This window comes from Balaenoptera musculus, chromosome 4 (genome assembly GCF_009873245.2).
Source record: "Balaenoptera musculus isolate JJ_BM4_2016_0621 chromosome 4, mBalMus1.pri.v3, whole genome shotgun sequence".
NCBI classification, from domain to species: Eukaryota; Metazoa; Chordata; class Mammalia; order Artiodactyla; family Balaenopteridae; genus Balaenoptera; species Balaenoptera musculus.
Window position 1 is genome coordinate 72,784,920 of NC_045788.1, and position 16,318 is coordinate 72,801,237.

Here is a 16,318-nt window from a genome sequence, read left to right on the forward strand (position 1 = left end):
GATCTACATTTCCTTTAAGGCCAAGACCAAATCCCGCCTTCAATGTGAGTGCTTCTCAGTTATCCAAGGCTTCAGTGACCTACTCTCTCATCATCTATGATTTTTATGGTCTGTATCTACTCAGCACACATTTTACATATATTTTCTTTTAAGTATATATTATCTTTTAAGTATCTCCCCAGTTAGTATTTAAACCCCTTGAATTCAGGAATCCTGTTTTATGTCTGTTTTTATTTCCAATACCTAATCTAATACTACAATAAATATAAGTTTCTAAGGATGGTCGGATTTTTTTGCATTGATTAATACATCATAAAAAGTCTGGGGCTTCTTTAAACCTAATTGAGATTATAAATGAATAATTAAGCTCTTAAAATTAGAGAGTAATATTTCCATTAAATTTAATCCTAGTATATGTATACATTGTGTACCCGTATATCCATTTACCAGAATATACACAGAGCCACAATTACATCTGGTTGTTGTACTAGGTTGATGAATTATGGGTCACTTTTCAAAGGCAAATATTATAGTGCATCCCAGGACACCTGTGTTCACAGGATCAGCTCTCTGAAACTATATTTGGATGTACAATCTATTAAAAGCTTCTTGTACTGAGTGACCTTTCAGGCAGAATTTAGATCGAATACTCACACTGCTGCTGCCTGTTGCTGAGTGGAAGAGAGCAGAAAACCCTGGATTCAAACCTCTATTGGGTTTTTGTTTTGCGTGTTTTGTTTCTTTTTCATTTTGCCTTAAGAAGATGAACAATGAAACCACAACCCTGATATCCTTAAAGGAGGCAATGAAAAGGTTGCTAATGGCTACAGGGAGGGAGCAAGCATGGGTCTGCTTTTCTGGGAAGATGAGTAAGAGAAGAATGAAGAATAAAAATAAGCAAAGAACTACGGACATGCTAATTAGAATTCTTTCTCTGTTAACGTGTTCAGGTTCAAAAAATGTCAATTAATAGTAAAGAAAAATCTACTCCCAGGTGCTATAATTCCTTTCAATTAATGCATGTGCTATATGCCAGGTTTACAAAAATAAGTAACATGTGGTTTCTGCCCTCAAGGAGCTCACAGCCTTAGGAATAACAGAAGTATTCAAAAATGCTTACAATTTAATGTGACTGACATTATAATGGTGATGTTCCTAAAGGGCTATGAGAACATGAAGAGAGGAATGAATTTTGCCTTTGACACTAGGAAAAGGAACCCTTCATAGAGGGACATTTAGGCTGGATCTGAAAGTGTGAGTAGGAGTTTACAAGAAATAAAAATACGGTAAGGAATTCTAGGCTGAGGAAACAGTACACGGAAGCATAGAAGCTTGGAATCGCATACGGTATTCAGTCAGCAGCTAGATGTCTCATATGACTGGTGACTAGGATGTGTGAGAGGACTGGCAGAAGATGGGGGCAAAGGGTAAAGAGCCTATGTTTCCTGCTGAGGAAATCCAACTTGGCTCCAGCAATATCACTGGGCAAGTCGGCAGCATAAAAGGTATATAATAGTCAAATTATAAGATCAGAATTGTGTTTTAGAAGAATATCTCTGGAGAATGGATTGGACGTGAAAAGGAGGAATCAAGTTAGACTACTGTCTGTAATCCTAGGTCCACGTGAAAGATGGTGGTTAACTGGCTTACTGGAGATAGAGAGGATGGGATGGATTAGAGACACACTGATGGAGAGAAAGGGAAAAAATGGTGAGTTATTCTGAGATTTCTAGTTGGAGGAATTGGGTAGATGGTGATGCCATTAACTGAGCTGGAGAATTGTAGTAGAAACACAGATTTGCAGACATGTTGTTTAGGATTTATTTGGAATGATCGGGAATGCCTTTTGGTGAAAAGATTCCAAAGAACTGCTCCAATTGTAAACCTTTATACTGAATGACAAGCTAGAGTTTACCTCTAGAGTTCAAGCTGGAGATGACCTAAAAGCAATATCTTCTTAAAGGTCTAAAAGTTAATACAAAGAGTTTGCCAGATATTATAGTTTTGACTTGCAGACAGAGATTACTGGCATATTAGGTCATGCAGGCCTATACTACAAAAATGCACATTTCGTACAGAGCCTTATCTATATGTAAATAGAATCCAAAGCAATGAGAAAATTCCATTGCCGAAATTTCTGAAGATGGGGTGCGAGAGGAGGGAGAAGGGACTTAGTAGATTCAGCTTAAGACAGTTGAGTTTGACATCACCATCCAGGTGGAGATGTGCAAAACATAGTTGAAAATACAGGTCTAGAGCTTAGGAGAGGGGTGGTACCTGAAGCTAAATTAGCCTTGGGAGATAGTGAAGACCAAGAAGAGAAAATGGTCAAGGATAGAACCCTAGGCAACCACAACAGTATTCGGGTGAATGGGGACATAGAAACTCGGGGAAGTGGCTGTGTGTGTATCATTTCCTTCGTGAAAGACAATGTGGGTGGTTTCAGGCAAATGAGTTGTGTGGTTCCAATTCTTTGTGGTTCAGTTAAGACATAATTTTGGTGCCACAGCGCCCTCTAATGATCAGGGCTGTTCAGAGCTACTCAGATACCCCTTTTGCTGTTACACTGCTTAGCATTTCACTAACATCACAAATGTCAATCATAGGAGACACGTTTTATTACTTCTGTGTAAGGCCTCTTATAGGTATTGGGGGACAGGCATAAAGATGTCCAAGGAATAGTCTCTGATCCTCTCCCTCCAAGAGCTTACAACTTAGATCATGAAAAGCTATCTTTAAAAATAAAGGAAGAGATGGGGAGTGACAAGTGATAGAGGCAGTCCTGTGAGAGAGAAGTAGGCAGGGAGCAGATCTTCAGGTAGAAAGGCTGAGGGATTCAAGCAGGCAGTGGAATTTGAGCTTATCCTTGATGGATGGGACTTGGACAGTCAGAATAAGGCAGAGAAAGCCACCTTAATAAATACTGGTCTCTGCACTAGTTAGCTATATGACAGTTCAGTTTCAATCTTTTTGAGACTCAATTTCTTTATCCATAAATAGTAAAAATGACTGCTTTACTTCTAATGGTTGTTGTGAGAATCAAATTAAAGCTTGTATAAAATATTTTTTAACGTATAAAGTATGGTACGAAGACAAGACATGGCATGTAATTGAGGTAATTAGACAATTCACATGTTTGGCAATATAAGGAATGCCAGAACTAGGATGATGACTAGAGAGAACGGCAAATGGGAACATCTGTTCATAATCTTAAAATGTAAATAGCTACTCAAATTTGATAGTGGTTATAAACAACGTATTAACAGCCTTATATTAAGACAGAACCTTAGTTTTGTGCCCTGACCTAAATTAACTCTTGATTCTTTTATCCTATAGAGTAGACCAAAAACTCCAAGTGTTAGAAGCACAGTTTAAAGAACTGGACTTCACCAAGGATAATCTGACACAGAAATTTGAACATCATAGCAAGACTTTGGCAAACCAAGCTGCCCAAGATGAGCTGTGGACAGCAGTTCTGTCATTCAAGTGAGTATCCAATCAGAAATCAGTGGAATTTTGTGGTTTTGTGAGAACTTGCTGTGGTCATTCTAAAATTGGGTTTCTTTTTTTTTTTTTTTTTAATAAATTGATTTATTTATTTTTGGCATTTTTGGCTGCGTTGGGTCTTCGTTGCTGCACACGGGCTTTCTCGCAGCGAGCGGGGGCTTCTCTGGTTGTGGAGCATGGGCTCTAGGTGCTCGGGCTTCAGTAGTTGCAGCACACAGGCTCAGAAGCTGTGGCTCACAGGCTCTAGAGCGCAGGCTCAGTAGTTGTGGCGCACAGGCTTAGTTGCTCTGCAGCATGTAGGATCTTCCTGGACCAGGGCTCGAACCCGTGTCCCCTGCATTGGCAGGCGTATTCTTTTGTTGTTGTTCTCATTGTTTATTTTTTTAAATTTCTTTTCATTTTTGATGAAACATGAATATTTTTGGTAGAAAATGCACAACACTGTAAACCCCTGATTCCATCCAAATACTCTTCTGAAACACATTTTTGTTCACTCAGTTTTCACTCTTAGAATTCCCTCCTCACCACTTTTTTTTTTTTAACATCTTTATTGAGTATAATTGCTTTACAATGGTGTGTTAGTTTCTGCTTTATAACAAAGTGAATCAGTTATACATATACATATGTCCTCATATCTCTTCCCTCTTGCATCTCCCTCCCTCCCACCCTCCCTATCCCAACCCTCTAGGTGGTAACAAAGCACCGAGCTGATCTCCCTGTGCTATGCGGTTGCTTCCCACTAGCTATCTATTTTACGTTTGGTAGTGTATATATGTCCATGGCAGGCGGATTCTTAACCACTGTGCCACCAGGGAAGTCCCTAAAATTGGGTTTCTTAATATGATTCCGACAATAGATTGTGAAGAAGTTACATTTTCTTAAGATCATTCATTCAAAAGAGATTAATTTGAGCACCTGTTTACTTGCCAGAACTGTGGTACACATCTCAGAGTCCCTTGCTTGCCAAAGTCTTACTAACATAGAGATGGATAATATAACTCCTCTGCCATGGAGAAACTTATAGTATGAGTGGCCTGAGATCTAAGCTATCCAGTTTAGTGCAAGCCCTATTTCTTTTCTTTCTTTTTTTTTTATTCTTTTAATAGTGTGTATCTGTTAATCCCAAACTCCTAATTTATCTCTCTCCCCTTCCCCTCTGGTAACTGTAAAATTGTTTTCTATGTCTGTGAATCTGTTTTGTAAATAAGTTCATTTGTATAATTTTTTAAGATTCCACATATAAGTGATATCATGTGGTATTTGTCTTTGTCTGACTTACTTAATTATGATAATCTCTAGGGCCATCCATGTTGTTGCAAGTGTCATTATTTTGTTCTTTTTTCTGTCTGAGTAACATTTCTCTGTATATATGTATCACATCTTCTCTATCCATTCATTGGTCAATGGACACTTAGGTTGCTTCCATGTCTTGGCTATTGTAAATAACTACTATGAACACTGGCAGGCCCTATTTCTAAAGTAAGCATTTTCTAAACTGCAACAGCTGGTTGTTACCTGAAAACTGGGTTCAGCTCTTGGTGGGCGTTGAGCCAAAAGACAACCAAGCCAAAGACTGGGACAAGAAAGGATGTATTACTTGCAGCAAGTAAGGAAAACACCAGGGATCTTTCCCAAAGCAGCGTCTTCCCAAACAGCAAAACTGGGGAAGTTTTATGCTAAGGGTACATGCATATTCATGAAGGGGCATGAATAGAGGAGAATTCAGCAGCGAATTGGGGCAAAGGTTGACAGAGTCCAAGCTTTAGTTGACTGAAGTCATAAGGGTCAGAAAAGGTCAACATCATTATTCCATCTTCCACTGGGTGGGGATCTCAGTTCCTGCAGAGCTCAAAAGATATGTATCAGATTGTTATGTATATCCCTTGAGGAGGAACTAGGACTCTTATCACTAAACTACTTTTTCTTGACAGCTTTTCCTTTGTTCCTGCATTCCCTCACTTCCCATTAAGATCATGAATTACTGAGACCTGTTCAAGGTCAAGCACTGTGGCCAGGCTTAGATCACAAAACAGCTTAGGTCAAAAATGGCTTCTCTTATGTCAAGAGAGCCATGCCTGGTTCTCTTTCTCTGGGGACCTCCTACCGTATCTGCTTACAGTTCTCCTAGTAGGTTTATACTTCTTTGAATTATCCTAATAAAATTCGTTTTATGTTTGTATGTAGAGTTCTAATGCTTAAGAAGCTCTCCACATTTTTTGTAGGTTCACTCCAATGGAATTGAATATTTTATACAGCTACATCATTGAAGTACTCATCCGCTTGCACACTCGTGTGCTTGAGAAGCTGCCAGATCTGGTGAGAGGTCTTCCCACCTTAGCCTCCATCCTTAGACGAAAAGTCAAGAACAAGCGCATTAGAGTTGTGTGGGAGTCTGTCCTGGAGGAACATGGGATGCAAGAAGGAGATATCACAGCACTGTGTACCTTCTTTGTAGCACATGGTAACAAGGCAGAATACTACATTGCTAAAGTAAGGCAAATGTATATAAAAGATGTCAATTTCATGATCACTAATATGGTAAAGAACCAGGCTCTGCAGGATGGTTTGCTAAAGGCTGTTCAGGTCATTGAGAAGGGAAAAGCAGTGAGGGCCCCTGAAGAGCAAAAGTCATCCCTAGAAGAGTTGATACCATAAGCCAAAAGGTAACCTGTTACCCTAGACCCAGAGATTACACTTCTAGTAATTTATCTTGCAAATGGGAAAAAATACATACATACAATTTATTACAGGCTTATGTTTACAGCAAAAGTGAGGAGAGTGTTACATTATGATATACTGATACAGTGGATACTTTCTGTGTAGCAATACAAGAGAATGAAGAAGCTCCTTGTGTAATCGTATGGTAATATGGAGTTATCACCAAGATGTGTTGTTTTAAAATATTCATTTCCAATATATACTGCTAAATGGAAAAAAACGGGCAAAAACAAACATATAGGCTACTATATCTATAAACTTCATAAACTTCTTCTGGAGAAATACATTAAAAAGTGATAACATTGGTTTTCTTAGGGAAGAAAACTGAGAGGCTAGGGATCAAATATAGGAGGAAGTCTTTTCAATGTTAATACATTTGTACTTTTTGAATTTTGAACCATGTGAATGTACTATGTACTAAAAGCAATAAATAAATAAAACATCTAATATATTTTGTATGTTGATGTGCATTTTCTCTCTAGTACAGTTCCATAGTTATTTGTACTAGAAAGGGAACTCTCACACACTGACCATATATTTATAATTAAAAAAAAAATTATTTATTTGGCTGTGCCAGGTCTCAGTTGTGGCATGTGGGACCTTTGTTGCCACGTGTGGGATCTTTAGTTGTGGCATGTGAACTCTTAGTTGCGGCATGTGGGATCTAGTTTCCTGACCAGGGATCGAACTCAGGCCCCCTGCACTGGGAGCGTGGAGTCTTAGCCACTGGACTACCAGATAAGTCCTATTTATAATATTTTTTGAATGAATGCCATGCACTAGGTAGTGTGAATAACAGAAACATTTTAAAATGTGGATCCTACCCTACAGGTAAAAGTTAAGTACTGATGCTTTATTTGGGAGGTACAAATTCAGGATAACCAGAATGAGTAACACTTTGGAAGGCTGTTATGTAGAGAAGGATGAGAAGTAATACAAGATGATGTGTTACCTTGCTGGCTCCTCCTTGACAATAGGTTGCTTGCTAGATCCATGCACTCAGTCTTGTCCTTCTCCAGACACATTGTTTAGAGACACCATGCCCCCAAAAAAAAAGAGAGAGAGAGAAACCATGTGTTGGAAGTGTTACTGAACCAAACTTGGTCTGTTTGCCTGCCATGCAGCAAAGCCAACCTACTGACATGGGGGTGTGTTGAAGGAAAGTGCAGCGTTTATTGCAGGGCACCAAGCAAAGAGAACGGACAGCTAGTGCTGGAAAGATGACAGGAACTCCTCTGTAGCTTCCAGAGAAGGGTTTTAAAGGCAACTTTTGTTGTGAGGGTTGCAGCTCACGGACTTTCTTTTGATTGGTTGGTTGTGAGGTAATAGGGTGATGTTTCCAGAATCTTAATCATCAACCGATTTCTACCCATTTAGGGTCTAGTGCTTGTGATCAGCATGTAGTCACCATCCTCCACCTGGGTGGGGTGAGCCTTAATTTCTGCAGAACAACTCAAAGATATACATCAGATTGTTGTGTACATCCCTTGAGAAGGAACTAGGACTGTTTTATCACTGAAGTATTGTTTAACCTATTATTAATTTTTCTATTTGGCTGCTTCTCCTTTGCTTCTGCATTTCCTCCCTTCCCTAATTTGTAACTGCTTGAGTCTGCTCTTTGGAACTCAGGGAAGGGCTAGGAAACAAAAGCCTTTGTTTCCTACAAGAAACAGGAGACATGGAGGGGCCTTTGTAGCCGGGAGGGCCCTGCAGGGTCCTGCTTGGTTTCAATCCCCCCTTTTCTTTGATACTCCTCAATCTTACTGGAACAAAAAAGGGAATAAAGTTTTATACAGAGAGGTTAATCATAAACTTGGCAGGGAAACTCGATTTTAGAGGGGCTTGGTTTCAATAGGAAGAAGGAAGGAAAATTTCTCTGTTGTGCTCACAAAGTCTACTGTTTTCAATTGGTCAAAATTGGCTCTGTGGGGAGTGACCCCCTCATACTTCCAGGATGCATCATCTAAGCCCTCCTAGCAGCCACTGGGAAGCCAGTGACTGCATTGTTCAGTGCAGTGTTTCACAGAATCCCAGAAGTGGCAGGAGAAGCCAGAGATTCCAGAAATGCAACTGGTCAGCCCCAGGCACAGGAAAGGACTATGGGCCCACAAAGTAAACGAGGCCAGGGAAATCTGAGGAAGCACATAAAATGTATCCATTACACAAGACACAGGTACCGGAAAATAGAAATCAACATGCAAGAGTTAAAATAAGATTACAATGAAAACCATAATCACTAGGCAATATACAAATGAGGAGTTCAGAGGAGGGGTATCATTGTGTGGTGGAGAAATATCTCCTAGAGGAAGTGCCTTGAACTGATCCTTGAAGGAGGCAAAGCCACGAAGCAACTCATTTAGGATGAACTGAGATTTCAAGCAATGGCCCCAATACACAAGATTTGTATGACAGTGAATAGATCATAACTGAATGTTTAAAAGAATAATAGGAGATTCCACAGGAAAAGGAGGTTGGGATCACATTAGGGAGCCTGGAATTCCAGGCTAAGGGATTGATACTATGGACAATTAGATGACAACCAGTTTTTTGAACCCGCGTTAAAAAAAAACGAAACTTCCAAAGCTCTCTAGAAAGGATCCACACCTCCTAGTTTTGCCTTCATCTGGAAACCACTCATCTCCAGCACGTAAATGACCTCAGCAAACCCAAAAGACCTTAACGACTATTTACAAGCAGTGACTTTCTTTTCTCTTCGCCCACAGCTATTTAGCATTTCCTCAGAAAACTCAGACCTGTTTTTTTTTCCAAAAATTTTAAAATTGTGGTAAAACACACATAACATAAAATTCACCACCTTAACCATTTTTTAAATTTTTTATTATTTTTTTAAGACTAGTCAAGTGCAGTAGTGAGAACCACCTTAACCATTTTTAGGTGTACAGTTCAGCAGTATTAAATATTTACATTCATAAAATTGTGCAACCACCACCACCATCCGTCTCCAGAACCTGTAAAACTGAAACTCTATATCCATTAAATAATAACTCTACTTTGTCTCTATGAGGCTTGGTTCTTAAGTACTAGAGATCACAGTCTTCATATAATCCCCACCGTTTTCTTAGCCAAAATCTACTTTTTCATACAACTCAATTCAGTAGGATCAGTTGTCAGTAAAAGAACTCAATACCAAAGTAGAAAAACTTATTCCAAAAGCATAAAAAGATAAAATATTTTCCTTTTGACTTCCTTTGTAATTTTGATTGCTCTAGACTGAAATTTAACACTAAAGTAGTAAGCCCCAGGATCGTGGCAGCAGCACCAAAGTTTGCTTCCCAAGTGCCTGTTAAACTGCAGCAAGTTTGTGGATTCTCTGACCACAGCCTCTCTCGGAGATGCTTTTCCAAGAACTTTGGAAAGCGACCTAAGAGGCTTAGTTACAAATTAACGGAAACAGAAGGGTATTCTGAGGAGTACTGAGGAAAGAATTTTTAAAATTACTGTTCGGTTTTTAGCTTGTTTTGAGGTTTCCCATTTTCTGCCTAGAGAGTAACCTTGCGACACTACCAGGTTTCCGCAGCCTCCGGGAGAAAGAATCACGCGGGAAAAGCGGAGCCGCAGAGGTTGCGACGCAAGGGGAGGGCCCTCTCCCGGGGGCGGGGCGGGCGGCGCGCGCAGGTCCGGAAGTCCCACCCGGCCGAACGTTAGCTGTCTCTGTTCTTGGTAGGTTCTCTAAGGTGGGAGGGGCCGTGTTGGCGGGCAGCTGTGACGTCACTAGCCCTTGTTGGTTTGCTATAGCACTGCAGCCAAGATTAGGCTTTTTGGCTGACCGAAGAAAGGCGAGGGGTGGGCTCAGAGCCCCGGGAGGTGCTCGCTCGCGGCCCCACAGCAGCGGTAAAACTGGAGTCCCGCTCCCGCAGAGCCCGGCGTCCGGGCGGAAACAGCGTTCTTCCTCGAGCGGTGGCCTGGCGGCTGCGCGCCTCGGCAGCCTCGGGCTTGGCTGCCCGGAACTAAGAGAGCATCCTCACCTGGTAAGAGGGAGGAGGGGAACTTGATGCGAGCCTCCTGTGGCGCCAGAGAGCCAGAGCCCACCGTCCGCCCTGCCGCAGCGGTTGTTAATGCCTGGGAGCAGCCAAGGTTCATTTGTTTTCTTTCCGGATGTTTGTCTTAAACATGGACAAACACACCGCCTTCCAGGGTCGTACTGTTTACCTGGCCAGCAGAACATCTTTTTACTTCAAGACGTTTGATGCTCCCAATCTCTGAATTCTGGTAGGCTGCTGGGCATAATATTTAAACACAAAACTGTTAATTTGCTTCTTTCTTACTTGAGCTGGAAATACGATTCTTTCTGTTTCAGGTGTTGATGTTGAATATGCCTTATTAGCATATTAAAATGGCTGTACCCAAAGACGCCATCCCTTCCCTGTTGGAATGCCAGTGCCAGATCTGTGTGGAAATCCTAATTGAGCCTGTGACACTCCCTTGTAACCACACTCTCTGTAAACCATGCTTCCAATCGACTGTCGAAAAGGCAAATTTGTGCTGTCCCTTCTGTCGCCGCCGGGTCTCTTCGTGGACTCGGTACCATACCCGAACAAATTCTCTTGTCAATACTGAACTGTGGGAGATAATTCAAAAACACTATCCAGAGGAATGCAAGCTTAGAGCCTCTGGGCAAGAATCAGAGGAAATTGGTGAGTAAAACCCAGTGCGTTTGTTGTCTAAAGACAAATATCCTTTTAAAAGCCAATCACCACTAATCCATTTTTTAAAATTAATTAATTAATTGTTTTTTGGCTGCGTTGGGTCTTCGTGGCTGCGTGTGGGCTTTCTCTAGTTGCCGCGAGCGGGGGCTGCTCTTTGTTGCGGTGCACGGGCTTCTCATTGCAGTAGCTTCTCGTTGCGGAGCCCGGGCTCTAGGCGCACGGGCTTCAGTAGTTGCAGCACGCCGGCTCAGTAGTTGTGGCTCACCGGCTCTAGAGCACAGACTCAGTAGTTGTGGCGCACGGCCTTCGTTGCTCCGCGGCATGTGGGATCTTGCGGACCAGGGATCGAACCCGTGTCCCCTGCATTGACAGGCAGATTCTTAACCACTGCGCCACCAGGGAAGCCCCTAATCCATTTTTTTAAAGAATAAAACAGAAAGCCCAGTTAGTGTTTGTCTAAATTTTTCAGGGGTATTTGGGTTTTATGGGTCCCAAAATGTTGATTAAGGTCAGTGGCACGATTTTGTTCATTGTCACAGCGCAGGCTGTGTTCAATTGATATTTGCTGGATTAAAAATGAAAAGAAAAAACCCAGAACAAAAGAATTGCCTGCTACAGTCTTCAGTCATGTGAAAAGTTATATAAATAGTCACAGATGACCAATAGTGTAGTATAGCAACAGCAGAAGTAAGGAAACTACTGGATTCTTGTGTTAATATTTTTTTTTCACTTTAAATTACTTTCTCTAACTTACTTGCCTGTTCATCGCCATTCATTTACTTTTTCAGCTTGCAACTGTTACCGAGTCCAAGCTCTCTCTGCTCCCTGGCGACAGGCCAATAAATCGGAGACGAGGTGTTGAGGCAAGGAATGCGAGTTTATCGGCAGACCGAGGAGATAGCCGACTAAAGTCTCAAAATAACCATTTTACCGGGTTTGGATGCCAGTTTCTTTTATAGCACAGAGAGGGGGAGGAGATGAGGAAGTAAAGTAAAAAGCCCATAAATTTTGCAAATATCCCAGATGTTTCCTTGAGCAAAGGCCCTTTGGTTTAACATTCAGGCAGAGGGGCAGGGTTCCCCCAGGCAAGCCATTATGTGTAGACAGTATCCTTTTAGTGAACAAAAGCAACAGGAAGCAAAGGTTAAAGTAAAAGAAACAGATCCTATATGTAGTCAGATTTGCCTCTTCCCTGTTACACAGGGAGCCTAAAATAGCTTTCTGTGGCCAGTTCCATCTAGTTCATCCATTTTTATTCATAGCTCTCCACAGTATGGACTATGCATTATGCTCCAAACTGAACACTGGACTCTAGCAGCCTGATCACTCACGTGATCAATAAGTCGTGCGATGCTTCACGTTTAGGCTTTGAATGTGGTGCTTATGCTCTACTTGCCTTATTTTGGAATTCTTTTTATTGTGGTAAATAAAGTTTGCCGTTTTAACCATTTTTAAGTGTACAGTTCAGTGTTGTTAATTACATTCACAATGTTTTGCAGCCATCACCACTGTGTTTCCAAAACTTTTTCATTACCCCAGACTCTTTAACCATTAAACAATGACTCCCCATTCTTCCCCTCCCCTCCCCCTTTCCGGAGTTTCTAATCTCTATGAATTTGCTTGTTCTAGATTTTTCATATAAGTGTGTTCATTCAGTATGTGATCTGTTGTGTCTGGCTTCTTTAACTTAGCATAATGTTTCCAAAGGTCATACAAGGTTATATCAGTACTTTTTTCCTTTTTAGGGCTGAATAATTTTATGGATATATTTCTTTCATTCATCCGTTGATGGACATTTGGGTAGTTTTCATCTTTTGGCTATTTGAACAGTGCTGATGTGAATATTCATGTACAAGTATTTGTTTGAATATGTTTTCATTTCTTTTGTGTATATATCTAGGAGTGGAATTGCTGGATCATGTGGTAATTCTATGTTTAGCTTTTTGAGAAACTGCCAAACTTTTCCACAGGTCTGCACCATTTTACAGTCCCACCACAATGTGTAATGGTTCCAATTTCTGCGCATCCTAACCAACACTTGTTATTTTCTGGGGGTTTTTTTTGTTTTTTTTTTAATTTTTTTATAGCCATCCTAGGAGGTGTTAAGTGTAGCTTACTGTGTTTTTTAAATTGTGGTAAAGTATACATAACAAAGTTTACCATTTTAACCATTTTTAGGTGTGCAACCATCACCACCATCCCTTTCCAGAACTTTTTCATCTTCCCAAACTGAAACTCCATACCCACTAAACAATAATTCCCCAATTCCCTCTTCCTCCAGCCCGTGGCAACCACCATTATTACTTCCTGCCTCTATGAATTTGACTACTTTGGGTACCTCATATAAGTAGAATCATGGTAGCTGTTTGTGCTTTTGTACCTGACTTCTTTCTTCCTTCCTTTCCTTTCCTTTCCTTTCCTCCCTTCCCTTCTCTCCTCTCTCTCTTTCTTTTTTCCAGGAGGGCAATTTGGCAATTTTTTTAAAAATTGAAGTATAATTGACTTACAGTATTGGTATCAGGTGTACGGCAGTGATTTGATATTTTTATACACTACAAAATGATCACCACCTTCTTTCACTTAGCATAATGTCAGAGTTCATCCATGTTGTAGCATGTGTCGGAATTTCATTCCTTTCTATGGCTAAATAATATTTCATTGTATGTATTTACCATGCTTTGTTTTTGCATTCATCTGTCAATGGATCTTTGGGTTACTTCCATCTTTGGCTTCCACCTTTTGGCTATTGTGAATAATGCTGCTATGAACATTGGTGTACAAGGGTCTGTATCCCTGCTTTCAACTCTTTTGGGTATGTACCCAGAAAGGAACTGTTGGATCATATGGTAATTCTATGTTTAATTTTTTGAGGAACTGATATACTCTTCCATAGCAGCTGTGCAATCTTAAACACTCCCACCAGCAGTGTGCAAGGGTTCCTTTTTAGAATATCTTTGTCAGCATTTGTTACTTTATGGTTTTGTTTTGTTTGTTTGACACAGCCATCCTAGTAGGTGGGAGATGCTATCCCATTGTGGTTTTGATTTGCATTTCCCTAATGACTAATGATTTTGAGCATCTTTTCATGTGCTTATTCGCCATTGCATATCTTCTTTGGAAAGATGTTTATTTAAGTCCTTCGCTCATTTTTTAATCGGGTATTTGGTTTTTTGTTATTGAGTTGTTAGTATTCCTAATATATTATGGAGTTAACCCCTTATCAGATATGATTTGCAAATATTTTCTCATTCCATAGGTTGCCATTTCACTTTATTGATTGCGTCCTTTGATGCACAGAAGTATTTAAGTTTGATGTAGTCCCATTTGTCTCTTTTTACTTTTGTTACTTGTGCTTTTGGTGTTATATCCAAGAAATCATTGCTAAATCCCGTGTCATGAAACTTTTCCCCTGTTTTCTTCAGGAGCTTTATATGTAGTTTTAGGTGGCCGTTCAGTAAGTATGACTAAAAAGTGGTGATGGGCAGTTAACTGTCACTGTATAGAAGTGTCTTGTGTAAAATGTTTGAGGTTAAGATGGTAAAGATAACAATGTAAGTGGTGGACAGTTACAATTTGTGGCTGCACAACATCTTACATTTTGATAGTTTCCTACTTAAGGGTTCTCTCTTCTCAATGAAATTACAGGATTCATACTTCCCATCTCCTAGGGTCAGGCATGTGACCTAAGACCTGGATTTAGAAGTAAACAATGTGAATATGTATCAGTGAGCAGGAAGACTGACCTGCAAGCCTGGTAACAGAGAAACCCACTTCTTCAGGGGCAGCACTGCTTGGACTTTTGGAATCCAGGTCTAAGCAGCAGCGGAAATGGTATTTTTGCTAGAACAACTCTTATGCTGTAATTGGGCATTATTGCTGATTACATACCTTTAAGACCTGGGTCTCAGGCCCACCCAAAGATTATTTCTATATTTAATTTCTATAATATGCTATTACTAGGCAGACCTATTTGATAATTGATAGCAAGATTAGTTGCAAGTAGGAGACCTTCAAAGATGTGGGAATCTCACATTGATTGTAGGAACTGTTTGGGTTTGATGGCAGTGAGGATAAAATTAGTTACAGAGGATGTGACTTTAGCAGTCCAATATCATGCAGTGATGAAACAGTTCCTTAAGTTATTACCTAGAATAAAGTGCCCATTTAAGGAGAGGCTATGGGTGCTTGCCAAGGGTTTGTATAGAATTCTTTTCTTGCCCCCCTCCATTACTCAGAAGTTTTACGTAAGTAGAATTCTTTCTTAAGGCATTACAAAACCCAGGAAGTTTCTGTGATTTCCCTAAGAGAGTTTTCTCATCTTTTGCAGTCATAGGCTGATACTGTCAAAAACCAGAGCCTGAGCTTGTGAGTTGATGAATTAACAACATAAATTGAGTTTAAAACCTCACTAGATCTCTTGTAAAAGTTAAGGGACTTAGTAGGGAAAAGAGTGGGACCATAAAATTGGACAGTTACATAGGGCTTATTTGGGTGACTAGTACCTCAGACCCCACTTCTGAACTAAATTCTCTGAATGTAACAAATTTTGATCAACTATGTGCAAGAGACACAGCAACAAATAATGGCTTAAACAAAGAAGACATCTTTTCTCAACAAGAAGTTCAGAGGCAAGCAGTCTAGGACTTGACTCATGTGGATGTCATCAAGGAACCAGGTTCCTCCCCTTTTTTTACCCCTCCATCCTTAGTATTGGCTTTTGTCCTCATGGTCACAGTACAGACGCTGTGCTCCCGTCTTCAGCATGGACAAGGAGGAAGGGGGTGGTGTCTCTATTCCAAAGGTAAAACAGCCACAGATAAGAGTTCTGCTTGTTTTAGCTGGACACATTTTCTTGTACACAGTTGAGGTTCTTTTAATAAGGAAGCAAAGAAGACTGGATGTGAAATAGGAAACTAACATTAGAGTCCATCATAATGTCATTCTTTAAAATCAGCCTTCATGATACACAGTGTTATTATCTGTAGTCAGTCCAAGCCATTGCATGTCACGTGAGCACATCTGTTTGCTTTTTTGTGAGTGCTATTTAAGTTTATTTTTTTAAATGTCATGGCTTTATTGAAATATAATTATAGCTTTGTTGAAGTATAATTAATGTGCAGTAACTGAGTGTATTTAAAATTTGCAATCTGACAAGTTTTGATATGAGCATCTTTTCATGTGCTTTTTTGCTGTCTGTCTCTTTTGGTAAAGTGTCTGTTCAGATCTCAGGCTCATTTTTTTCTTACTGGGTTGTATATCCTTTTTTTACCGCCCCCCTCCCCAACCCGTGCTATGCAGCATGTGGGATCTTAGTTCCCTGACCAGGGATTGAACCTGCGCCCCTTCATTGGAAGCGCAGAGTCTTAACCAGTGGACTGCCAGGGAAGTCCCTAAGTTTTTAACCCATTTTGAGTTGATTTTTGTAT

At 40.4% G+C, this 16,318-nt stretch overlaps 2 protein-coding genes across 4 annotated transcripts in view; both read left to right on the plus strand.

Moving 5' to 3' along the window:
• The first annotated feature begins 659 nt into the window (after nucleotides 1-659).
• On the plus strand, nucleotides 660-6,666 carry SMCO1 (single-pass membrane protein with coiled-coil domains 1). The gene is made up of 3 exons (XM_036850784.1): nucleotides 660-813; nucleotides 3,337-3,486; nucleotides 5,730-6,666. The coding sequence occupies exons 1-3, from the start codon at nucleotides 764-766 to the stop codon at nucleotides 6,160-6,162; spliced, it is 633 nt and encodes a 210-aa protein (XP_036706679.1). The 5' UTR covers nucleotides 660-763; the 3' UTR covers nucleotides 6,163-6,666.
• A 3,246-nt stretch (nucleotides 6,667-9,912) lies between these two features.
• RNF168 (ring finger protein 168) overlaps nucleotides 9,913-16,318 on the plus strand; it is a 46,277-nt gene continuing 39,871 nt past the window's right edge. The window contains exons 1-2 of one of the 3 annotated variants that reach the window (XM_036851175.1): nucleotides 9,913-10,455; nucleotides 10,544-10,880. In XM_036851175.1, coding sequence (XP_036707070.1) covers nucleotides 10,580-10,880 — 301 coding nt within the window. In that variant the 5' untranslated portion in view covers nucleotides 9,913-10,455; nucleotides 10,544-10,579. The remainder of the gene's footprint in view (nucleotides 10,456-10,543; nucleotides 10,881-16,318) is intronic. The other 2 variants (XM_036851173.1, XM_036851174.1) reach the window with 2 other exon arrangements.

Excerpts from the sequence above, each read along its gene's own strand:
- SMCO1 (XM_036850784.1), top strand. The coding sequence starts at position 764 with ATGAACAATGAAACCACAACCCTGATATCCTTAAAGGAGGCAATGAAA. Across the intron at positions 814-3,336 it reads TTAAAGGAGGCAATGAAAAG|AGTAGACCAAAAACTCCAAG; the intron begins GTTGCTAATGGC and ends TTTATCCTATAG. Across the intron at positions 3,487-5,729 it reads ACAGCAGTTCTGTCATTCAA|GTTCACTCCAATGGAATTGA; the intron begins GTGAGTATCCAA and ends CATTTTTTGTAG.